General features: G+C 48.9%; 1 protein-coding gene across 1 annotated transcript; it reads left to right on the plus strand.

Annotated features, from left to right (window-relative positions):
* Positions 1-25,498, plus strand: PNPLA2 (patatin like phospholipase domain containing 2). Its single transcript, XM_067295975.1, has 9 exons — positions 1-231; positions 15,863-16,095; positions 16,295-16,360; positions 20,411-20,620; positions 21,559-21,619; positions 22,599-22,766; positions 23,221-23,353; positions 24,205-24,327; positions 25,173-25,498. Exons 1-9 carry the CDS (start codon positions 12-14, stop codon positions 25,435-25,437), a joined length of 1,479 nt encoding a protein of 492 aa, XP_067152076.1. The 5' UTR covers positions 1-11; the 3' UTR covers positions 25,438-25,498.

A 25,498-nucleotide genomic window follows, 5' to 3' on the forward strand; every position in this document is an offset into this window, starting at 1 on the left:
GGGGCGGTGGGATGCGAGCGGGGATCCCGGCGGGCGCGGAGACCATGTTCCCCCCGGACTCCACCTGGAATATCTCCTTCGCCGGCTGCGGCTTTCTCGGGGTCTACCACATCGGCGTGGCCAGCTGCCTGCAGGAGCATGCCCCCTTCCTCGTCGCCAACGCCCGCAAGGTCTACGGCGCCTCCGCCGGGGCGCTCACCGCTACGGCCCTCGTCAGCGGCGCCTGCCTCGGTGAGCGGCGGAGGGGGGGGGGGCGGGAGCCGCGCGCGGCCGTTGGGCGGCGGCCGTTGGGCGGCGGCCGTTGGGCGCGCGACCCCCCCCCCAACCCGCCGCGGCGGTGCGCGGGGCGCCGAGGTGCCGCAGCTGTCACGGCCCCGCCGCTGTGACGGGCGGGCCGAGGCCCCTCGGCCCTTCCCTCCTTCCCTCCCTCGTTGCTGTTGTTTTTAAAGGCAGCGGGGATGGGAGCGAGGCTCCGCGTCCCCGGGGCCCCTTTGGGGGTGCGCGGTGCTGCGTTTTTAAGGCCTTTGCCTGCCTCCCCCCCCCCCCGCTCTTGGGTGCTGCGCGCTGGAGACATTGCGCGGGGCGTGTGGATCTAGATCAGAGCTGAGCAGCATCCCCCAGTAACCGGGAAACCTCTCTTTATTCCCTTGTAGCATCTTTATTTCTGCAAGAGGGCCGTTCCCGGGGGCGGAGGGCACGGGGAATTTTCTTGTCCTCGGCACGAGCGAGAAGATTTAGCTAGATGCACTGCGCATTTTTAAGTTACAGAAGACACCTTAATTTTTTTTCTGAAGCAGGCACATTGGGTAGCCTGTTCGTGCTTGGGGCATGTCTGGGGAACAGCTAAAGAGAAAGGTGTGCGGTGCCTTGTGGCCTTTTGCTCACAAGGGATTACAGAAGTGAAATTAAGCTGTTCTCTGTGTGTGTGTGTGTGGGGGGGAACCCGACAAACTCGCACTAGGGTTGTTGTAGCTTCTTGTCTTATTAAAGGAATAACAAATACAGAAAAGTGCCTTAAATTTGAAATGGGAATCGTGGTGCAAGAGAATGGGGTGTATCTATTTAGTCTCAAAGAAACGTGCAGCAGAGAGGCCAATGCTGACTCGTGGGTACTAGCCTCTCCTAGAGCCAAGTGAAATGGGAGCTGTTTACTGCCTGCGCTCCTCTCGCCTGGATCACAGATGCCTTTCTGAGGCACTCCCTGTTCTTTGGGGAGGTAGAGTCTTGAGATCAGGCCTCCACGCAGCAAAAGTTAGCTCCTTCTGCGCGGTTAGGGCCAAACTTTCCCCCTCCTCAGCACTTTGTTTGCAGAGATGACCATTTAAGTGTAGCAGTTTCTTCTGGAGCTTGATGGGAAGCTCTCATGAGCTGTTCAGACCTCGGCCTGGGACTCGTAAGGCTCTAGCCATGCCGTGATGCCAGTTTTTCCTCATGGATGAGGGAGTAGGCCTCCTTCTCCTGAAGGGACCCGTTTGCTGATAGCTGCCAGGGGTTTGGTTGCTTTCCTTGCTGCTGCCCCTTTCAAGAAGATGGTTGCCCAGTTAGTCTCTGAACTGGGAGGTCCCCATGCCGCTCTGAGGTGCGGCGCAAATGAGAGATAGGCTGGCGGCAATGCCCAAATCCAGCGCCTGGCTCAGACACTGGTATAGCTCTGAGCAAGTCTCTTATCTTGTCTACCCTGTTGACTTTGCTATTTGTATGTCCAGAGCACCCAGTGTGCTAGTTGTTGCCCTCCAGCTCTTCTCTGGGGATTTAACCAGCTTGGTAGAGAGGTTTCTGTGAATTAGGATTAATTTTTTTTTTTTCCTGTTTCCTATGGGGTGCAAGGGGAGGCATGATAAAGAGGACTGAGTGGAGTTAGGGGTGACCTTCCAGGCAGCACTAACTTCCCTCCTGAAGGAGACTGAAAACACGCTGTTTAAAGCCATCCAAGGCTTGGATCTTGGGGAGCTCAAACTCTGATTTAAGCGTGACTGCTCTGGGCTATTTTTCTGGCTGCACTTGCAACTCTGCGTGGGGCAGGCATATATCTCAAAGACAACAGAGATGGCTTCAGAAAGTGAAAGGAAACGGTGCCCTGTTGGGGCATGGTATCTGTGCACTTTGTCCCTGCCGTAAACCCTCCTGACGCTGCAGGTTCCAGAGCGAGGTTCAGGGGTTACAGTGAAATCATAGGCAAGAAGGGGAGCGGACAAGAGAAGACAGAGCTGCAGCTTGTCCTGGGAAAGCAGTTCACCCTAGTACAGGCTGTTGCAGGATCCTGAGTATCTGTTTGCCGTGCAGCTGGTTGCTGTCAGAGAATGGGTGTAACAGCCTGCGGGCTTTAAAGGTTATGGTGACAGCCAGCCTGTGCTGCCCATTGCCCTGTCTGTCAAATTGGAGTATTAAATAGCATCTCTCGCTGGATGGCAAGCAGAGGGGAAATTTGCAGAAGCCTTGCTTGTCTGGCTGTGTGTAGATAAGGTTAGTGCTTTCCTGCATCTGAGCTCTGAACTGGGTGATGCTCCACTGTGCAAAGAAAAATACTTGCTGGGTAGGACTGGAATGCACCCTTCCTTTGGGGTGTTTTTTGGCTTCAGTCCTTCTGGAGACCCTGATCAAAGGGAACAGGAATTTTCCTGGACTTCAGAGTGTGAGCTCGCACTTAATAACAACCTTTTCAGCTACTGAGCGTGTGCTCTGGTGTCTGCTTCTGTCCAGCTTGCCTCTGAGCTGACTCTGCCTTTTCCCTGAATTAGAAGCAGTCTGTCATTATTTGTGTATGGCAGTGAGGCTTCGCTATGTGCTAATATTGAACACGGAAAGCCGTGATGAAATTATTTGCAGCTGTAAGAGCTCAGTGTAGAGCTTGAAGGCACACTTGAGAACGCCTAGTAAAAGAACAGTGGGCATGCATATTAGTTAGGCAGAGGGCCTTGTTTCAAAATAAGAGACCAGGAGGTACTTATGGTCTCATACGACCTTGCCTAGTCCTTGTTAAGCACTTTACCATTAGACTGTAGGGATCTTGGATTTACTCTCCAGGGCTACAGCATTTGAAGCACCCTCTCAAGCTTTGAGGTTCTCTTGCACATTGGCATGAAAAAGCATTGCTGCATTTTGCACAAGAATCCTCTGTGTGGGTATCAAGTCGTATCAGGCAAAATGTCAAGTGTTTCCAAGTTACTCGAATGGGCATACTACAGTTTTGTAACGTGAGCCACTTCTTGTCATGAGGGTTTTCTGGGAGACAGGCAAAGTGGGCGTCTCTGAAGCCTGTGTCTTCTCTTGGGGCTGCTGAAGCCCTTCATGTTAGAAAATGCACCTGTATGGGCCAAGCAACTGAGAATTCATTTTGTGCTGGCTTTGCAGAGTCCCTTTCTTACACTTCAGGAGAGCAGCTAAACTCCCACAGGCAGCGTGGGTTTAATAGCCAGCTTTGCCTCTGACGGCAAAACCCATCTCCTCCCCCAAAAAGAGAAATGAATCCTGTAGCTTTCCACAAACTCTAGGTCTGAAGCTCTACAGGCTCTTGTCTATCTGAATAAATCCTTAAGTCAGTGGGCCTGTGTGAGTAAAACTGGCTTGTGTGACATTGTAAAACTGTCCTTTTCAGTCGCTAGTTAGGCTAAAATGCAGCCAATGCCAGGTTGCTAAATCTTTAATGCATGGTGGCAAAAAGGTCTTTGTTAAGGGCCTTGAGTCACCTCACTCCAGTGAGGGCCATGGGACTTGGTGTGCCTGCTTTGGAAGTGTAGCATCCTGAAAGAATTGTGGTATGTGAACCTGTAATCACAGACAAACGGTGTTTTTGATCTGATGGTGAGGCCCCAGGCTGCACTCGTGACTGTTAGCTAACCAACAGCATCTCCATTGTCTGTAAAGCACGTGAATATTCTGTCCTTTGCAGTTTCACATCGGAGTGTGGGTTGGGACTGTTGAATTGCTTTTCTTTTTTCGGGGAAGAGATGGGTTCTGCTGTCAGAGGCATAGCTGGCTATCAAACCCACCGTCTGGGGGAGTTCAGCTGTTCTCTTGTCCAAATCAGCCATGACAATGTAAGCAAAAAGAATAAAGCAAGCTGAGGGGATGCTCCTCATATGAAGAATACAGAAAGGAAGCCATACATCTGCTAGACAGAGCAGCATTGTTTGGGGTATTCTTTGAGAAGCTCTTCCTAGGTTGTATACAAGCTTTTGTTAGTGTCTTAGGCAGGACTCTGTCCCAGTCTTGACCTGGGATGAGTAATGGTTATTTGACATTCAGGTTTACTTGTCACCTGTCATCATGTGACCATCAGAAAATGCACTCAGAAATATTCACCAGCTTGGTGGAAAAGCTGGATCAGTGACAGCAGTGGTCACAGGACTGCAGAGCCAGGTGTCCAGAGGAGTAAGCTGGCAGCCAAGCAGACAGAGCACCCTGCAACCACTGTTTTGGGGAGGAGCTTGTTCTTGCTGCCTGCCTGGCTTTAGTAAGGAAGTTCCCCTGAGGAAAGGTGCTCTCACAGGCATCTTGTTGGATGAGTCTATGGGAAGCCAAGCAGCTGCTTTTAGCAAAAAAAATAGTCAAAGCAATGTGTGTGGTTTTTTTCTCTTGTCACCCGCAACTGTGGGAACAGCAAGGTGCCCAGCCTGCTCCCTGTCAGCTGCACCAGCCGTGTGACTTCGATAGCAACAGCTCAGGTGGTCTTTGGTCACTTCTCTGACCCAGAATTTCAGCCTCTGTCTTGAACTTGTAGCATGTCCAGGCTGTTCTACTACTTTCTGCCTCTTCTCTTATCTGCAGAAGGATGGATCCCTCAAAGCACCTGCAAATCCTCCCTGCAAAATAGGAAATGCTGTCATGTGTTTTTCTGGGTCATGTGTCTGGTTATGATTAGGCTTGAAAGCTAACTTTAATCCTGCCAAATCAAAAGGCTTCCTCTGATTCCTTGCTCTGTCTTCCAGGCTCCCACTGTCTTAGTGGTCAAGTTTGTTCTACCCACATGTCTGGCGGTGCTCTGTCACTTGTGACACAGTAGCTGCTTGTGACAAGCCTGTTCCTGTCCCTAGGATTGTGCTGATCTTCAGTACAATGTGTCCAGGAGCGCTGCCCTCTGTGTCCCTAAGAAAGGGACTCTCCCAAGCTGAAGGGCTCAGAATAAATCAAATTCTGCATAATCCCAGTGGCAACCAGTCCATGTGGGTGGCTTGCATTACTTCCCTGGTGCTTGGGGTATGTCAGCTGTGACTGTCATGTAACCCCTTTTAATCAGTTCACAGAAGCTGCACCATTGCCAAGGATCAGGTTGTTAGTGTAAAAGCTCCCCCAGACAAGTAAGGGAGAAGCTCACTGCAAAATGTGCACCAGTCACTCCCTTGAGGCCTTTTTAGCAATCTGAGACTTTACGAGCTCCTGTTTCATCACTGCTGGCCCCACTTGTCTAGGATGGCTCTTGCAGAGAAGTTGAGACAGAGACCTCTCCTCTCACATCACATTTTTCTGCAGTGCATCCTCTTCCATCCTCAGTCTTGGCCCTTCCCTATACTGGGAAGCTGATAGTTTTAGTAGAATCTGGGGCTTTGTGTTGCCCTTTGACACTTGCCCAGACCTGAAACCATGGTCTTTCCAGTACAGGGAAGCGCCAGATCTACACTGGTGGCTTCTGTTTGGTGAGTCCTCTAAAATCACCAAACTTTTATGAATTGCCTTATGCAGCTGTTTCCCAGGCTTTGGGGTATGCAGAGCTTGGGGGAGTTCTCTTGAGGATGAACCTCCTTCTCTTCTTCCTATAATACAGTCTCTCTGGATGGATGCTGGTTTTGGAAGTCTTTTGTTCAGGGTTAGATTTTCAAGGGTTGAGTACTGTTTTGGCATTGCTGGCTCGGCAGTGTCTCTGCTGCCACTCCTGTGGATTATCTAATTTAGCATTTTATGATGGCAGCAGCAGTTGAGGGTGTAAATGAATCGAGGAGCCCTTTAAATATGTTAATTACAAGAGCTCCTCTTGCTGGCTTTATTTGGATGCTGCTGATTCAGGGCTTGTTGCTGTGAGAAAATTATTCCAATATAATGAGGCAGGGTGTGGATTCAGATTCCTGTCGTTATGTCATGCATAGCGAAAGTTCAGTTCAGAGCAGGCTGTCAGCACAGGGGTGGTTGTATCTGTTTATCTAGCCTGCTGTTATAGTAGTGGGTTTGGTTAAAAACTTCTTTATGGAGACAAACTAGCCATTTAATTACTAACCATACTTCTGCGCACAGGTTCATTCTGGGTGTGTTAGCTCCAGGTGGACATTGCTACATCTGTCTTGCTACCCTCCTTGCTTCTGCACTGATCAGCCTTGTGGGAAGGCTTAAGCAGAGGCCCTTCCCTCAGAGGGGTCTCTGCAGTGCTCTGCAAGCATCTTCTGTCCTGCTCGCATGTTTGGCCTCAAAACTTCAGTCGTCTCAATGCTCAGGAGTTGTGGCTGTTGGACTGCTGCTGACGTCTGTGGAGGAAAGGTAGCGTCAGTCTCCAGATACTCCTCCAGATACTCTTGTGTCTCAGCTCCCAAGGAATGCCTTTCGGTCTTCCTGAAACCACTTCCCAAATAAGCTCCTTCATGCAGGATGAGCTTCCTCCCAGAACGAAATGTGTCTGGGTTTCCTGTCTTTCGCTGAGGACCTCTTTGGAATGAAGCTTCTCGTTCTCACTTCCTTGCTGGTAGCCTGCTCTGCTCATGCCATTGGCAAGCGGGGAAAAGTTCGGGGTGTAAGGTGTCTCCTCACATGTCTGTGTGAGATGGAAGGGCAAAGAGGGCACAGCAAGCAACGTGCTTGCAGACGCACGGGGAGGTGCTTGGCATGGCGTGGAGCACTTGGCCAGCAGTGAAAGCATGAGGGAGGTGGGCATGGGGCAGGCTTAGGACCAGAGGAGGACTTTAGAGGTATGCCTTTCGTTCTGTGCCAGGGCAGGACAGTGCTCTAGCAGCTGTGTGAGTGTACAGTAAGTGAGGACAGGGGAGAAGGGAGACAGGCTGCTCTTTCATGAGTGATGGAGCCAGTCGTGTTTCTGGTAACGTCTCTGGTGAACACCAAACAGTCGCTGCCTACACGCATGCAGGAGAGCATTCGGCAGGGATTGCACTGAAAGCCACAGAAGGCTGTATGGGGGCCTTCTTGGTGTTCAGCCTTACTTTGGTGTTAGCCAGCTGAGGGCAATGGCTACTGTGTGATAAAGCTGAAGTGACTCTGGAGTGGCAGGCAGCTATTTCTTTAGGATCTGGCTGTAGAAATGCTGACTGCTCATTTTACTTTTCATCTTCACGAATCTGGTGCAGGTGCCTGGCAAAGGCAACCTGGCTTAGCCTTGCTGGTGTTTTGGTAGCCAGGAGAAGCCAAGGCTCTGTCCTGTAGCACTAATCTTATTTTTCCCAGAGCATCTTACCTCTGGTGGAACCTCTGCTGCAGTGGTACCATACAGTGGGAATGGTGCACTCTTTCTTTGGGTCTGTGTTGCCATCCTGTAAGTTGACCCTTGGATGTGAGTATGGAGTGTCTGTAGTGTCGTGCATGTGTGTGGCACTTGCTCTTGCCCCTGCACCATGTACGCCTCTGTGCAGGGCAGTGGAGAAAGGCTATTTAGCCTTCTCAGGGAGAGCATGTTTTTTCAGTCCATTCCCCTCCCTGCCCCAGCTCTTATCTCTCCCCTCTGCTGGCCTTCTCTTGTTGAGTTTTTGCTTTTAAAAGATGACCTGGGAACCAGCATTGCTCTGGCTCAGAACAAGCAGCAGGGATCTGAGCTGGATCTTCTTGCTCTGTGAATCCCTTTCTTCTGTCACCCAATGCAGTTTGAATTGCACTGTAGGACTGACATGGATGGATGGATGGATGAAGACAGGGCATGGCTTTCATTATAGCTTGCCCGGGGTCCTGAGCAACCTCTCCTCTTTGTGTGCTCTTATGCTATTTAATTTCCTCTAACACAATGAAAACAAATGCCAAATTAAGCTTTGTATTAGGGAATTACAGTGGAAAAAGATTAGGCTCATGGGGATTGCTGTTGTGGTTGTGACAGAGAATGATCCTGGCTGTCTGCCTGAACTGAGCTGCCTCTTGTTGTTCCTATTGATTGTTTCCCAGCAGCAGCTGCTCTGTTCTCGGGTTTGTGTTGCAAGTGTGGACGCTTTGGTCCTGGCCACAGAAACAAAGCGGGCCTTGGCTTGCAGGACATCGGTAGGGTGGTGAGGCTTTGGTTTACCAGTGCTCCATCAAGTCCAGTGCAGTGCTCCAGAGGCCAGCGCAAAGGTTTCGCTGAGAGACCTGATCAAGCCTGGCAGCTCTTCTGTCCATTCTCACAAAGCCTTTTTGCTTGTGTCCTGAGGAGACCAACTTGCTTCAGGGTCAGATGGGGCATGAACTGTGCAGCCGCTCTGCGGCTTGCACAAGGGGCCAACCCTGTGGATGCCGTGTGAGGACAGACAGGCAACAGTCACTGTGAGCTCCTCTGTGCAAGTGGGAAAAATGGGTGACTTAAATGCAGATATTCTCCTTATCTGCTCCCCACATCCAGGATGTGGTGATAGTTCTGGTACATCTCTTAACTGATATCCCAAACACACAAGATGACTATTCCTTTTGGCTCAGAGGGGAAAAAGGACTCCTTTCATTGTGGATTTACTTAGTTTAATAGATAAAGTGGCTAGTAGCTCTTTGTGCTTTTTTAAGTTTTACTCTAAGTAGAAAAGAAACATCTCTGGACAAATACATTAATAAGAGGGAGGCTCCTGGTTCTGAAATGGTTGCAGGGGATCTGGACTTTCTTTTCTTTCCTGTTGCAGCCTGCACCTTGGCACTGCTTGTGCCTAGACTTTGCAATGCTGAGCGTTGTGAGTCTGGGCCAGAAGGTATAGTGGACTGAGCCCTTCCTTCAGCATCTGCCTCTGGCTGCAGGAGCTGGTCGTGCCTGAAAAGCTATCTCTTCACCTTGGTGTTTCCACCTGCCCCACCTGTAAAGTGAGACTAGGCATCTCTTGTCATAGTCTGATGGGGATCCCTAGGAGTTAACTCATACCGTATGTGTTGGTGCCCCTCCCTCTGGAGCGAAGGAAGATAAACCATTATTTATGGCTGGTGGCCAGGCTTTCTAAGAGCCTTCCCTCGCAGAGTTGTTTGCTTGTCAAGCTTGGTGGTTGAATCCCTGCACGAAGCCCCTGATGGAAGCAGTTATCTGCCATAGAGAGCAGCCAGCTGTGCGGTAGCTGTTCTCAGATCGCCTAGGTGTGTGTTTGGGGGTAGCTGTATTTGCTGTGTGTGCATCGGGAGGGGAAAAAAATGCTTCCTTCCTGTATCCATAATCTGGAGGCAAATCAGCTGAGCTGCTTCTTGTTATCTGATGGCAAAATAGTAGGAGAGAAAGAATGAGTGAGAGCCTTGAAATAAATATCTAAATATACCTCAAAACAACAAAAAATAAGGAAGTCCCAGAAGAACGCTTTGTTCTGCTACATGGTATTTCTCAATATTTGAGGAAGATGTGCACAGATGTGAAAGTAATTGGCGACCTCACAGGTTTCATGTTAGCTGACTTCCCCCTGGCTGACATGCTTGAAAATGGGCAGCTTTACATCGCTTTAAATAGTGGGATTTATACAACTTCTGGCAAGTGAGGGACAGATTTTTCTACATGCACACAAGTTTTGTTGACACATCTGTCTTTAAGATTTCACACTGGAAATTAAGCCAGTGATCTCTAATTTGTCACCAGCTGCAGGGTATGCCTACCACTTGGAAATGTCTTATGAGGGCATATCAGATTCTCACCGTTTCCTGCAGGCATGAATTTCTCTTTGGATCCCCTTCTGACGTTCCTGCAGCCTCACTGATAGGCAGTCAGGGAACATCTTGGGTCGGGCTCCCATTCAGTGCAAACTGCCTTCACTCAGCTTATCTCAGGTGAAGATCTGCCTGGTTTTTGCTCTCTCAGGGCAATGAGTAGAAACCAGATTGCTTCAGCGTGAGTGTGGGAAGAGGCACAGAAGTCCAGCCAAGTAGAGGGCATCTTTCACAAACTGAGGTCACTGCCCACAGGAATTAGTTGTCCTTGGATCACCGGGCCTGTTGCTATGCGCTTTTCCTTCTGGCGAGCAAATGGGCACTTTTGGCAGTCTGAGCTGCCTGTGAGGAAATATCCATTAAAATTCAGTTAACTTTTTATTTTCCTAGTTGTCAGCTTGCAAATTTTGTTTCAGTGCCTCTTGTTTACAGCTTTGCGCTTTCAGGCTGGCAACAGGACTGCATTAGTGTTCTCCTAGGAGAGGCCAGACAGGAAAAGCACGTGTGTTGCTTGGCTTTAGTATTCAAAGAACAGGCAGGTGCAGGAGCTGTGCATGCTGATTTTTGAGCAGCTCGGGGGTTTTGTGGAAGAATCCAGGAGAGCTCTCCTGAAACCTGTGCTTGTCCTTACAGGCTGGATGTTAGCTGTTACAAAGATGAGGTGCTGGAACAGGTCCCCAGCCAGAGCAGTAAGGGACAAGCAGCCAAACTAAACTAGCCTGAAGTGAGATCATGCTAGCGAATGCCTTCTGGCTCACCTGTTCCTAAATTCAGGTCTGAACAGGGATCTGCCGATAGGAAATGTTGACAGCTCCAGTGATGCTTCAGCAAGCATCTGAGTCAAGAGCAAAGTGCAGAGGCAAAGATTGTAGCTGTGGGCTCTACCAGGGAGCATCTGTGCTTGGTAGCGTGCAAACCTCTTTCTAACAGGTGGCTGACTGTGGGCTATACCCTGTTTGTGGTACACAGGAGCTGGCTTCTGTGCTGAGAAGCTTGCAGCCTAAATCCCAAACTAGCGAGGCGTTAGGCTATCCAGGTACCAGAGCAATGTCAAAAGCACCTGCACTTCCTTCTGCTACTTGGCTTCCCTTCAAAGCTTTCAGCAGCTGTGTGTCTGGCCAGTTTGGAGCTGTAGCTTGGTGATGGGACCGCAGAGAGAGGAGCGGTGCCTTGGGTGTAGCTGATGTGTAGAAAGGAGTCTGTCTGGATTCTTGTTGGTGCTGAATGAGGCGCAGGTTTAGCAGGGATCTTATGGGGGCTGCGCGGTTCCCTGCCTGCTCCGTTAGTGCAGGCATCTGCAGTGTTGTCACTGCATGGCCTCCTTACTGCAAGACACTGCTGGTCTACGAGGAGCCCAAAGCAATGTGGGAGTTGTCGCCTGTGCTACCTGAACTACAGGGATCACGGCCTCCAGAAGAACATGTGCAGGCAACAGCAGGGCCTTAAAAATAGCCTGGAAAGAGGAGCTAGACCTGCTCCGAGAGATCCTTCAGCTAGCGCAGGGCCAATCCTGGGGCAGGAGGGCTAGCTTGTACACCTCTGCCAGAACTAGAGCAATGTCCTGAAGCTCCCTTGGGGTGCAGTTACCACTGTCTTCCCCATACGTGCCTCCTGCCAGGAGGAATGGGAGATGCTGCCTTGGCATCCATCATCATCCATGCTGTCCTTCATTTCCTATCCCTGTTTGAATGCCTTTCCTTCAAGCTTACACTCTTGTTTACTGCTGCATTAGCCAGGGGAGCAGAAATGTTCCTGGTGCAGGCGGTGATCTCTGTACTGACATGGAGCTTTTCCAGAGGGAGCTGCAATGTCACGGGTGAGCAGCAGTGGCGGGAGTTGCTTGGTGGAATGTCCCGAATGCCCCCTCCCTCCTCCCCACTCTCTGCTCCTATTTTTGTTTATTACGTCTTGGGGGTTTGTTTCCCACCCACCTCTCTTGAAATACTTTACGGGTCAACTGTCCTTCTGCTGGCTGGAAAACAGAATGTTATTGGATGGTCTCATGTCAACAGGCGACGCATCATGTGCCCTCAGTGCAAGAGCACAGCAAAAGCCCTGCTGCTGAAGATAGAGGTCTGAAAAGGCCCATTTTCCCTTCCCACCACTCCTCCTGCAGCTTCCCACAGAAGGTGCATGGGGTGCTTAGCCTTTCTGATGGTCCTCGTCCGTGTGTATCGCACAGACGTGAAGTAACCGTTCTGTTTCATTTCAGAGCTTTTAGCCAGGAACATCCCTCACCCCAGCTGACATCAGTTAGATGGCTGATCTGGAGCAGCAGACTGCTGTGGCTGGGGGTGCTCCTATGCAGTTATAAATAGCATGTGCTACTGAGTGCTTTGCAGGTTAGAGAAAGGCAGTTTAGGGGAATGAGCCTTCAGAATGAAAGGTGATGAAGTTTGCAATGGGCCTTAGCTCCTTTGGGCTCTCCTCGAAATAGCTCTGGATCTCCTTTGTTCCTGTTCCTCTTGGAAATGCGTGACCTGTACCTTGTTCTGGTTTTGTATTATGGTGAGCAGCCATACCCGAGGATGCAAGGCAGTAGGTACTTAGTCACTGGGTCCTTTTGGAGTCAAGCATGACTGGTGAAAGTGACAGCCAATTTTTTAAACGTGCTGATTTTGCCATATTGATAAGTTAATGGGAAACTGGCTTGACATAGCTAGAAAATGAATTATGAGCTAGTAGTTGCCTTCAGGTTGTTTCCCACAGATGAAGGTAACTGGCCCCTTGTAGCCACTGCAGAACGATCACAGGCTGAACTGGCAGACAGCCGCCCTGGCCTCCCTTGTCCCGCAGGGACACAGCTCGGGTGTTTAGGACTGGAGTGTCTGACGCTCCTCTGCGCTGTCTCCACCAAAGCTCCGATGAGTCAGAAATGCCCTGCTGCGTTCAGGCTTGTGTTGACAAAACACACTGTGGGGAAGAATGACTTTTCTAAAGAAAATGGAATATTTCATGTATTATTATTACTATTATTATTAAGAGGAATATTGGTTTAGTAAATCTGTATGGGGAGAAGTGCTGGACGAATTGGTTGGTGGGAGAAGAATGAAGTGTTTTCTCAGCAATCAATGCTAGCTATTAAAGATTGTCTGTGTCCCTTGGCACATACCCCGGGAAAGGAAAAGGAACTTAGTTCAGGTTTTTCACGTGACCTTGTGTCCTGAATCACCAGATCCATCAAAACCCATGGGAATCTTTTCTGTGGACTGGAGTTGGCACTGGGTTAGTCCCAGTAAGTGGCAGCTTGTGGCTGACTCCTGCGGGACTCGTCTCTCTTTACCACCTCTCACTTAGCAGCTCCCTCTGGCAGCCTCTGCAAAATCCAAAGCAGAATTTGTGCTGGTTTTCCTGGAACGGCTCTTCTGGTAGTTGTGGGACTAAAACACTCTCACCTCCTCTTTCTCCTCCCAAATTTATTTCCAAGAGGCCTTGTCATCTGTCATGGACCCAGCTATGTAAACCTGACTCCGCTGGCTGAACCCTGAGCTGGCCCCATTTCCAGGAAAGCTGGTGGTGCTGCAGATCGCCCTGTGCCTGTTTCTCCCTGCAGAGCCTTTCTGCTCTCAGCACTGGTGTAAGTGAGCCAGCAAGTCCAGAAGGATCACAGCTGCCCTTCAAGCAGAATAACCTGGAACTGCTTATGAATAATCTGTGTATGTGTATACACACATGTATAAAATATAAAAATGGTTCAAAGAAGGAAATTGCTAACTAGCAATAAATCTTGTTTTGTCCCCTTTTTCTCCCCTGATTCCCCTGCCACTCAGCTGTGTAACGGTGATAGAGCAGGCAGCTGCAGTGTCCATCCTCAAATATTGGGACAGTCTGTTTCTTGGCATAGTTGGGACTTGGCTGTTTTGTTTTCCTTAAGCAATTTCCAGCTCAGATTTTAGCTCTAATATTAGTCATTAGCTCAACTTAATTGCAGTTGTTATCAGTATTATTATTAAATATTTCTTTCTGCACACTAATATGTGAAGTCTGAAAGCATCTTTCTCTAAGCACCATCTGTTGGGTCACCCCCCCAGCAGGGCTTTGCACACAGAGTGCATCTCTGCACAGTTGCGTGCTCAACACTCACCCGCCTTTGGGTTTTTAGCTAAGCCAGCAACTCCCTGCAATGCAATCAGCGCAGCGGACTTTCCTAGGGTCATGTGACCAAGGTGCTGGACTGGGGTTTATTCAGGTTTTGGCTCTGTTGCAGGTTCTTTGTGTGCCTTTCAGCCCTTGTCAGATGTGAGGGTGTCTTAGGGAGTGTTATGAAGTACTTCCATGTTATAAAATCTCATTTTGGTGTAAGGCTGACTTCCTTCGTGTTAGGAAGGATGTTGAACCATGCAGCTACTAGGGCTGAATGGCTTACTGCTGATCGAGTAAGGAAGATCAGAATTAGGCTGCTATACATTGCTCCAGGACAGAGCAGAAGACTGGGATCATAGTGCTGAAAATCTCTTCAGAAAGGGGAGCTTGGATCTTCTGCTAAGTCACTACCTCACAGTGCCTAAAATCCTGACCCCAGAGTCCATGGTTATACTCCACGGTCTGGTTCTGTGCTTGCTGGAGCTACTGGTGGTGGTGGCTTTCCGAATGCAGAATCGCATTCCCATGCTGTGCTGATGGAAAACACCCTGCTGTAGCACGTGTCTTGCAAAAGAATGGCCTGTGTCAAAATAGTGCTGAGGGTGTTGCTCTTATCTCTATTTATCAACCTAGGTCTAACTCGGCTTCTTCTGTTCTACTACCTCCTTTCTGCAGTTGCAAGACTGGGTGGGGAGGACAGCAAAGTGGGAGGCTTTCAAGTTGACTTGAACGGATAGGCTCTTTTCATCTTTGTCCAGGAATTGAACTTCAGTTTGATTGGAAAGAAGTCCTCATTTTTGAGAGCATGGCTGCTTTCCCCTGATCTCCTTACTGCTCTTCATATTCCCTATGTCCCTGGGAGTACGATGATTGCCTGGTACCCAGGGGATTTAGCCTTGCATCTCACCCTGGCTAGGAGACAAGCCTGGAGGCAGCAGTCAGTGTGTGCAAAGGGCAGCATGCTGGGTGTTGAGGTTTTGGCTTGGGCTGATGTTTTTGTTTTCGTTCTGGTTTTCCCCCCGCATCCCTTCTTCCCTTCCCCACTGCAGAGCCCTGACGTTCTTGCCAGATTGGGTTCCCAGTGACCATGAGATAATGGGCTTAGATGCCTTCCTTTAGCACAGACAGATGTCTTCTCTCTCCAACCCCAGCTGGGTCACTGTGTGAAAGTGTAAAGCACGCATGCCTCTTGAATCCTGCTTGCCATCAGGGCCTGTTTTAATGCTGTGGAGATGCACCCGGTGGAGGGAATGATGCACCAAAGTCTCTTCAGGTGTCTCTGAGTCACTCCTTCCCTAATGGAGCATGGCAAACTAAATCCTAGTCAAGATGATGATCTTGACTCAACTGCCTCAAAATGCCTGTCTCTCTTCCCTCTGCCTAAATGGGGCTATAGGGCAGCGGGTTTGGATTGGGAAGGATGTTCAAGCAGTGCTGAGAGAACACAGCAACTCTGAAAAAAACATAGGAAAACTCTACTTCCATTTTGCTCGCCTGAAATGTGGCTGAGATTGTCAAGAGAGCTGTTGACAACTGATTAGCTGGAAAGCACCAGTGTTTCTGCTTACTGACAGGTGACTTGCTTCAAGTCAGAATAAAAGATGCTTGCTAGAAAAGTTTTAGTGGAAGGTATTTTGGAGTGGGTTTAGCCACAAGCTCAAAGCTGTTAAAGCAGTGCCCTTGTTTTCTGTGTTAGTTTTTCTTTTTACCAGTCCTGCATTGATCAGTGAAGTAGGATATACTGAAGAAGATACATATGGTCTTCCTGGATTTTATATAATGTGTAAGATGAGGGAAGCCTATCACAGTGAGCAAGTGTGAGGGCCAACAGCAAATTTCCATGACTTGTGTGACACTGTCCATTATAGCCTTTCACCTTGAGTTATGTCAGCAGGTGGAAGAAACCTCTGAGTAAAGCTGGACAAGGCTTTTCTGTACCTGATTTTGTTAAGAAGGTTGTTTTGACTAGCACTTGACAATGCATTTCTTTCTCTTGTTGCAGGTGAGGCTGGTGCCAATATCATTCGAGTGTCAAAAGAAGCACGGAAGAGGTTCTTGGGCCCACTCCACCCTTCTTTCAACTTGGTGAAGATCATTCGGATCTGCCTGTCCAAGACTGTGCCAGAGAATGGGCATGAGGTAGCAGCAGGACGCTTGGGCATCTCCCTCACACGGGTCTCTGATGGAGAAAATGTGATACTGTCAGACTTCAAGTCCAAGGAGGAGCTGATCCAGGTGAATGGGAACATACAGCAGAGGGCTGTGGTGGAGCTGCAAGCTGTTTTGTTTTACCTCGGTCTCCAAGTGTCCTTAGTAATGGAATATAATTGTCAGCATGTGCCGTGTGGTACTCTGGGAAGAGTAATGGGTTCAGTAGGCTTTGAACTGATTCTTAATCAAAGGGTTTTACATGCTGGATCTCTTTCTCCCTCAGGCCTGTGTCTGCAGCACTTTTATCCCCGTCTATTGTGGACTGATACCTCCAACCTTACGTGGAGTGGTAAGTAAGACTCTAAGATATTCCTTCATTAAATCATGTGCTAATGACTGAGAAGTCAGAAATGCTGGTGCTCAATTTTGACAGTCCTATTGCCTGCCCGCTGGCAGTAATTAGCCTGAAGAGGCACAAGAAATCTCCAGCTTCAACAACGCAGCATCTCTGCTGTTAACTGACAAGACTCGGCTTTTTGAAACATGAGGCTTGGCATTCTTCATTGGATGTACCTTCTTTTCAGTGCTGCCTGCAGTTGGCTGAAAACTTCCTGGAGACCTGAGGACTTAACAGAATAGTTGTTGGTCTCTGGAAAATGTTTAGAGAAGTGAAGGCTGGGGGCAGGAACTTTTCATTGGCAAATAGTACTTAAGGACTTACTGCAGAGCCACAGACTGCTGCAGGAGGGTGGTGGTGCAGGATTATGAGTGTTGGCGATGACAGGGAAGGATAACTCCCTAATCAGCTACACGGGGAAGGGTGAGGGGGTCTTGCAGTGCTCATTCAGTTCTCTAACAAACACTGCTGAATTCCTGAGCCTATAGTGTCGCAAGGCATGGAGATCCCAAAGCTAATTATGTACTAGGGTTTTCTTTAAGCCTCCCCCTCCTTTTCCTCAGTCTTTGTTTTTGCTCTCAGTACCTATGTTTGCATTACCTTGTTGCTACCATTTGTTTTCAACATTGTTATGCTGCTGTCTCCCATGCAGGCACTGTTGTTCTGGGTGGACAGTGCTTTTTCCACACCTATAGGCTGCCTCCTTAAGCACGTGTTGATCTCTCTTCCATGTTTGTGCCTAATAGTTCTGCTGCTGTCCACGGAGGATGCCAGACAAATTTCTTTTCCTATTCTGCTGTGATGTGTTTGCACCATCTCTGCCATGGGCAGTTCTCTCTTGGCTTGTTTTGTCCTCTGCATCTTGTGTGCAGCAACTGGTTTGCTATTTTCTTCTGTACTCTCCTGTCAGGAGTGGATACCAATTTGGGCAAGTGATGACCATTTTAGCAGATGGTTCTCCTAGCTCTTTGGTACAACACTCTCTAGCACTGAGGCTCCAAACCTCTGTGCATATGAAAAGAGCTCAGATCATCCCAGGATAGAAATCACTAAATGTAGTCCATCTCCCATATGCCTGGGACTCTCTGCAAAGAGGTGCTGATACCAGATCTCTCTTCCATGAAGTTCTTATCCTTCCTACTGAGAGTAGTGCTCTGCTGCCTGACAGAGCTGTCTTTAAATGGTACCTGCTGCTCTTTAACTTCCTCTCCAGGACTGTCTGGAGTGAGCTCTCCTTTCTATGTTGGCAGGCTCCAAATGCAAGTGTCTGCAAAGTACACAGAACTGGAACAAGTGCTGGAGTGTCTCTGCATATTGCAGTTGTGCTTGAGGGCCTCAGTTGAGCTTGGACTCCCCTTCTGCTACACAAGCTAATGCACACATTAAAAGGCAGTCTGTTTGCAAACTAACTAGTCAAAAGGGAACTGTTAACCTACATATGCCTTGGTTTCCCCTCGAGGGACCTGGCCAAGATGCCACAGTCTGCCAGAGCAGGGCATTGAATCTGTTCCCACTGCTCCCTGTATCCTAAAAGTGAGGTCAGTTTTGCTTCTGCATAATTTATAGCTTGTCTGTTTTTGTCTTGTGCAAGCATGGTAGACAGGGAAGTAATCTAGAGCAAACATGACTAGAGGAAATGTTTTCAGAGAAGTGACAAAATTGGTAATGTCTGGGTGTTTGCTCAACAGCTGCGGGCTGGGTTTCTGTCCCACAGCTGGTGGGAACGTAGTGGTGGCTCTTGCGTGAGACCTCTTGGGGGCCAGTTGAGGTCAGCCTGGCTCAGGAAAAATCCCTTCTTCTCAACCGCATACGTCATCAGGGTTTCTGAAATTTGCAGCTGCCCAGGCGCACCAAGGGATGATCTCCCATGTCAACACTCCCTATGGGAAAAGAGGGGAAAAAAAAGAACGTGATGAGAAAATTAATTCTTCTCTCTCCCCCAGAAAATAATGGCCCCTTCCTCCTTTGAGGGAGGGGCTGGTGAGGGGAGAGGCTGAACTAGGTTGGGTGTGAGACTAGGAAAAGGCTTTGAAACTGGACTGTATAGCTCCTAGCACTCCTGCAGTTACTGTATTCACCACAGGACAGACTGACAGGCTAACTCAAAGCACGAGAAAGTTTTCATGGCATTTGAAAGGTTTGTGTGCAAGGTAAAATCGGTACCCAAATCCTGCCTTCCTCCTAATCTTTTTCCAGTGTTCGCTTCTCTGAGTTCTGGTAGCCCTACGAAGGGGAGGATGAAGATGGTGTGTGTGTGTGTGAACCCTTCTTTCTAATGACATCTGTACACTCGTGCTGCCACCCTCAGGGAAACTTATGCTTCTGCATCCTGGCCATAAAATGTGCATTGTCTTAGATAAGCCGCAAAAACGCTTATCTCCATCTTCTATAACCAAAGTGGTTGTCTGGCACTTGTGCTGCTTGCATTGCTCTGTCCTCTTCCCACTGCACCTGTCCTGGTCTCTTCCCTGCACTGGGAGTCAGCCAGACTTCTCCAGCTGGGTCCCTGAGCCCAAGAGCCTGTGAGCTCTTCCCTGGGCTCACAGGAGCTGATCGAAGAGGTCTCTGCCTGTCTGCCTTCGAGAGCAAGAGAGAACAAAGCACAAAGCATCCTCTGATCTAAATGCACAGCATTTTTCTAGGCATCGTGCAGCGAAAGACCAATGCCAGTTACCGGTCTGCCTGTGAGAAAAAGCAAAGCAGGGGGCAGAATGAAGCGCCGCCTCTTGCCATCAGCATTCCCCTGCTTTGCCTGGGTTCAGCCTCCGCCAGCTTTGCCTTGTGCCTGTTCAGCTCTTCACCCACCAGAGTGAGCTGGAAGATGGGTTCCTCTTTGACCTTGGTACAGCTGCTACTGAACATGAACATGAGGAAATACTTTTTTACTGTGAGGGTGACAGAGCACTGGAACAGGTTGCCCAGAGAGGTTGCAGAGTCTCCTTCTCTGGAGATATTCAAAACACGCCTGGATGCAATCCTGTGCAATGTGCCCTAGGTGACCCTGCTTGAGCAGGGGGGTTGGACTAGATGATCTCCAGAGGTCCCTTCCAACCTCAGCGATTCTGTGATTCTGTGAAGGGACTGTGCAAGCTCATTCCCTTTTCGACCATCCAAAGGGAAGGGTTTCAGGCAGAAAATGGAAGGATCAACCCTGCTGTAAAACTGGTAGGACTCTTCTGTGGCAGGGATTCGCAGGAGCCAGAGTTGTTGGCCTGCAAGGGTCTCGGGCTTGCTGCTCTTTCAGCCTGGCCCGTGACCCCTTCCTTTTTATCTTCTGCATGTTGCTTGCTCTGCCAAAGGCCTGTGATAGGGATTGTCTTGCTCAGCTCCTTGTGCAGTTATGGTACTGTAAAGAATTCTTTGAACTGAGTACATGCTACCAGGGTTGTCCTTCCTGCAAGGATAACACAAATGTATTTATGGTACATGTGTACAGAACATTCTCTGATAAGAAGGTGCCTGCTGGGACAAAACCCAAGTCCCTTGTACTCTGTTATCATGCCAAAGCAAGTGGATTCCAAATGCGTATGCATGTGTTGGGACTGCTGCTTGATAAGCCTGCTAGCAACAAATCAGCTGCTTTTGTTCTTCATTAACAAACTGTCCTCTAGTGAGACCTGTGTCTGAGCTCTTTAATTTTAAAAACAAGTCAAGAATGGTTTATTTGAATGGCTCAGTGTCACAGTGTGGCAGCTTAGACTGGTGCTAATTTGCACTGTCAGTGGTTGTTGGGGTGTCATTATTTAATTGGATAGTGAATTATGCCTTTCTCACTGAGAACGCTGGTGACCAAAATGACAATCCTAGGGAGAAAAGCACATAACAAAAAGAGGATACAGACAACACAGCTGTGGTATCACTGCTTTTAACTCCTCCAGTGCTGGTGGATGTTCTCCCTAGTCTTCCTAAGTTGTTGGCACAAACATGAACAGGGACACTGAGAAAAGAAAACCTGCTTAATCAGTTACATGAATGAAGGTGCTTTATTTGTCTTTATTTCAGAGATACGTAGACGGAGGGATTTCTGATAACTTGCCACGCTATGAGCTGAAGAACACAATCACGGTGTCTCCATTTTCAGGAGAGAGCGATATCTGTCCACGGGACAGTTCCACAAACATGCATGAGCTCAGAGTCACCAATACAAGCATCCAGTTTAACCTTCGCAACCTCTATCGCCTTTCCAAGGCCCTGTTCCCTCCAGAGCCACAGGTGAGATTCCTGGCAGTGCCAAGATTTAGGGACAGTAGATAGACACTGACTGTACAGTGCAGTTCAACAAAAGAAGATTCTAGACGCTACACTATTTTTGTATCTCTTGTTTGTCTGTTTTTTTCACCTTGACATTAGCAGCCCGGTGACTTGGCAAACCTTGACCATCTGCACAAAGTTGTATAGATGGCTTGGTTTTCTTTTACTACTGGAAGATCTGGAATTTAGGTGCTAGCAGTTGCTTGGAAAATATTGCCATGTGGCTCTCTGTAAATTGGCACTTGCTAGGAAGCCAGCCCTACTTCTAAACAAGGATGTATAAGCTCTCAGAACCAATGTGCTCTCAGGTTTCTTAAGGTCAGGTGGGAGCTGCCAGCCTGAAGCCAGTGACAGTCTCCTAAAAAGTGCTAGTAGAGCAGGTGGCACTCTGAACAGTTTTGCGTGCTTCTCCTTCTGAGAAATGCAAATTCAGCATTAGAAAGCCCTGGTGCTGGAGCATAATTAGCATGTGTCCACGTGCTGAATCACTTGGACAAGTTTCTCCCTGCCCCTCCCTGGTCTTAGCCAGCTTTATCTGCAAACATACTGTGGCCCTTCCTGGCATCCGCTGGAAAGTTTTCTGTGTTGGCTGCTCCTCCAGGTGGCTTGCTAAAGGCTGTCCACAGTAACCTTGGCTCTAGATGGGCAAATGCCCAAATCTAAGCCCATCCATATGTAGGATCTGTGCATTCCAACCCTAATTATCCTGTGATTCTCTTATCAAAGGAATTTGTATTATGCCTCCCATTCCTGCTCAAAGCCTGGGAAGGGCTGGCAAGCTTGAACCTTGTGCTTGGTGTGGCTCGGGAGTGAGGAGAATTCCTCTAAAGCCAGCCTTGAATCAGGTGTTTGCTCTGCTCAGCCAGACCCTCTCCAGATGACTTGTGCTCTTTCCACAGGTGCTGCGGGATATGTGCAAGCAGGGCTATCGGGATGCGCTGCACTTCCTGAAGAAGAATGGTAAGGCACTGGGTGTTTGTACAGAGCCTGCTCTGACTTGCTTAATCCCTTCTGTGGCAGGCTTGGGGGCCTAGCCTTGGGGGTAGTTGGTGGTGTGTAGGAAAGGTGGAAGGACAGAACTGATCTGGGGTGTGTGGGAGTGAGAGTTGCACCTCTGATGTGGGAATATGGAAGTTCTAAAAATAAGTAGATTTTAGCACTTCAGGAAGCAGAAGTGGAGCAGACACCTTTCCCATACAGAGTGATACAGAAGGACTCTAACGGCTCTGAGACCAGAACCAGGGTGGCTTTGGCACAACCGGGCAAGGAGGCTACTTAGCCCACCACGCTCTGTGTCACACCAACACAGTTGTCGGGCACCAGTGCCTTTTGGAGCTCATGCGAATAGCCTGCTCCTTTTTAGGTGCAACTAGAGCATGTTGAAGGTGGCGCAGCACTGCCGAGTGCAGGCAGGCCCTCAGCAGCCCACAGGGCTTGGCCATATGACGCTCCTGCTTCCCTCCTTTTTTTGTGCTGGACTTTCTTGCAGCTGTTGTAGCATGCTGTGTGTGCCTGGTGCCACCTAGTGTCAATCTATAGCAGATTAAGCACGCTCGTTTGCTCTGTGCTGCAGTACCTTACTGGGATAAGGGCAGTCATGCAGCTGTGTTTGTAGATTAAGCTACAGAAGGGAAATCCTGCCTGAAAATTTGATACTTAATGGCAGAATACGTAGCAATTAAACGTTGCCAAACAGCACCCTGCAGTGTTTATAGGGGAGATGTTAGAATTTCTGGCAGGGGAAGACAGGTTGACATTAAAGCAGCCCAGGTTTCCGCATGTTGTGGCAAACATCACAATAGATATAACCTAAACAGGCTGGGGGTGATGTCTGTCTGGCTGAGGAGTGTGTTAGGGTGAAGCAAGGCCTAACACTCCAAAGGCCAGGCAGGCAGGGCAGCTAGCTTGCATCGTCCTGACCGTATGACTTCTCTCTCAGGTCTCCTTCATCGTCCGAGTCCTGCCCGTCCTCTCCTTGCCATAGAAGCTCCCCCAGGAGAGAAGAAAGAGGGAGAAACAGAAGCTGAGGACCAGCTGGAGGACAATGCTGCCCTTGCTGTTGTTGAAGAGCACATCTTTGAACACTTGCCTCCTAGACTGAACCAAGGTATGGTCCCAAGGGAGAGAGTCCAGGCAGTCTTCTTGTGCTTCCTGGCCCACAGGGGGTTGCTGGGATGGGGGTTTTGTTTGTGACCGTGCTTGCTTGTATCCCATTCCCCTGGGATTGAGCCAGCACCAACCGGTGCTTAACTGGAGTCTGAGCCTCTTAGATAAAGGTGTGGCTTGGCCTGTGGAGGCAGAGCTGCAAGAGGATCACTTATTTGACTCTGTCCTGCCTGGGAAGGAAAGGAGAGGATTTTGATGCTTGTTCCTTTGGGAGCCTGATAAAACTAAAAGCTGCTGCTCCTCAGCTGTGCTCAGAAAATGATTCCCCTGAGCAAGACTTCCTTAAGAATTGGAGGTGGAGAGGAGAGATCACAAGGCTGGATAACTCCAAGGATACGTGAGGGAAAGGAATAGTCCTGCTGAGAGGATTCAGCCACATTCTCTTCTGTCTTCAGCTCTTATGGAGGCTTGCGCTGAAAGAAGAGGGTTTTTGACTGGTATCTCCAACATGCTGCCTATACGTGTGGCCACTGCAATGATGGTCCCCTACATGCTGCCTCTGGAGTCTGCCATTTCCTTCACGGTCAGGTAGGCCTTCAGCTGGGTCCCTTGGTGGCTTTCTTTCCAGTGCAACCAAGTGTTTGGTATAGCTGGTGGAACATGAATGGAGAGAGGAGTAGGATCCTTTCTAACTCTGCAGTGCAGAGTTCCTGGCAAAAGTGTTCATGCCAGTTATGAGCCACATGAAAAGAATATTCCCACCTCCCCATGTCACTCGGCTACAGCCAATACTTCCAGCTTGAAGAAAGATGGTTGCCTACTGGAACTTGCCCTAGAGACTGATAAGCTTCAGAGCCTGGAGGAAAAACTTCTGAACTGAGAGCGTGGAGATGAAAGTAGGAACAACAAAAGAGGCATTGTTCCTCTGGGGTGAGGGATAGAGTAGTCCTAGCCATCTCCAGCTCTACATTGTACAGCTGGGAAGGCAGGTCCATCAGAGACTTGTTCTTAATACAAGGTACCCTGTGAAAAGTTTCTGGAAGGAGGCAGTATGTGGTAGAAGGGGTTAGAGGAAAAATATCTTTGTTTTGTACCTGCACCTTCCATATTCTCCATCCTTTTCAGATTTGAAAGATAAGTCCTGGGCTGTTTTCCTCCTTCACAGCTGCTCCCCCTCAGTTCTATGAATGGTGGTGGAAAGGCCTCTTACTGCACTTGTCACTAAAAATAATGAGTAACAATTCATAGGAGGCAAAACTAAGTCTCTTTTTATTGAAAGAAAAAGAAGTGTTAACACTTAACCATTGCCTAGAACATACTTCACTCCTCTCCCCCAGCAACTCTCATCTTGGCCCACTGGACAGGGAGTAAAGGTCTAGTAATTCTGGTCCCTCCTATCCTTTCTGTGGTCCAACTAATGGTTGTATCCTGTCTTCCAGGTTGCTGGAATGGCTACCAGATATCCCTGAGGATATCAGATGGATGAGGGAGCAGATGACTGAAATCTGCAACTACCTTGTGAAGAAAGCCAAAAAGAAACTGGGCAGCCATCTTTCAGCCAGGTATGGCTGCTCTCCTCCACTGCACTGTTCTGGAGGAGGGCTTCATTTCCCCTTCTGTCCTTCACTTCTACAGAATCTACTCAATTAGAGCAAAGCAACTAAGGCACAAATCAGATGGAAGGATTTACTGCCCAACTTAAAATGTTAATCTGGTTCATGGTCTTTTGGCCTTCTTAACTGTTGGATGGACTCAGTACGCGATCCTCTTCCTTCCTCCCAGGGAGACCCTGTAATGAAGCTGTTTATTACCAAAGCAATAGGGCAGAAGATGCAGGTATAATTAAAACGTTATGCTAGCTCCTTTGTAGAAGACAGGTGCTTGTCTGTGTGGTGTTTGCCAGCCCAGGATCCCTTAAAAGTTCCTTCTCAAGGGTACTTGAGTTCAAATGACCTTTTTTGCTTAGGATTGTAGGCCTGGTTTGGGCTGCAGAGGCAACGTGGTGGCCAGGAGGCATCAGATGGGTTCCACATGCGGCAGAGTGCTTTGGCTGTGCATGTGTGCCTTGGCTCTGGCCTGTGCTTCTGAACTGAACTCCCTGCTGTAGGCCGTAGCTTGAGGCTGAGGCAAGATTGTATTACATAGATCAGAATAGGAAACTCTGTATTAAAGTAGTAGTCAGAGGTCCTAGCTGTGATCAGGATCCTAGTACGAGGGATGATTCTTACCACAAGAGCTCATGGTTTGAATAATCAAGAGATGTGAAAGGGAAAATGGGCATACAGAGAAGGGATCCTTAAAATCATGCAGCCAGTTAGTGACAGAAGAAAAGCACTCTGTGGTTTCTGAAGCTCTGATCTGGTGAAGCTTTCCCTGTACTGACTCCTTGCATGTGTTTGCCTTTCAGGCTTTACTATCACCTTGAGCTTGGAGGGACCCAGAGCCTGCCAATTTCTTCAGCAGCTGCGTGTGGTGAAGCACTACCCATGTGGATGAGAAGTAACCGTTCCCTGTCCGATGTCATGCTGAAGTGGGAGGAGTACCAGCGCCAGCTCATGCTGGGCTTACTCTGCATCAATGTGGACATGCAGGCCTCCCTCTTCCCTCAGGAAGGGTTTCAGATAAAGCTTCCACCTCTAGACTATGCAAAAGAGTGCCTGCCACTCTTCTGAGCCTGCTGCCGTGAGGGAATGGATGTGGGTGGGAAGGGGAGCAGACGTAGGGTGGGACCAG

This window comes from Apteryx mantelli, chromosome 4, assembly GCF_036417845.1.
Source record: "Apteryx mantelli isolate bAptMan1 chromosome 4, bAptMan1.hap1, whole genome shotgun sequence".
In the NCBI taxonomy this organism is placed as follows: Eukaryota; Metazoa; Chordata; class Aves; order Apterygiformes; family Apterygidae; genus Apteryx; species Apteryx mantelli.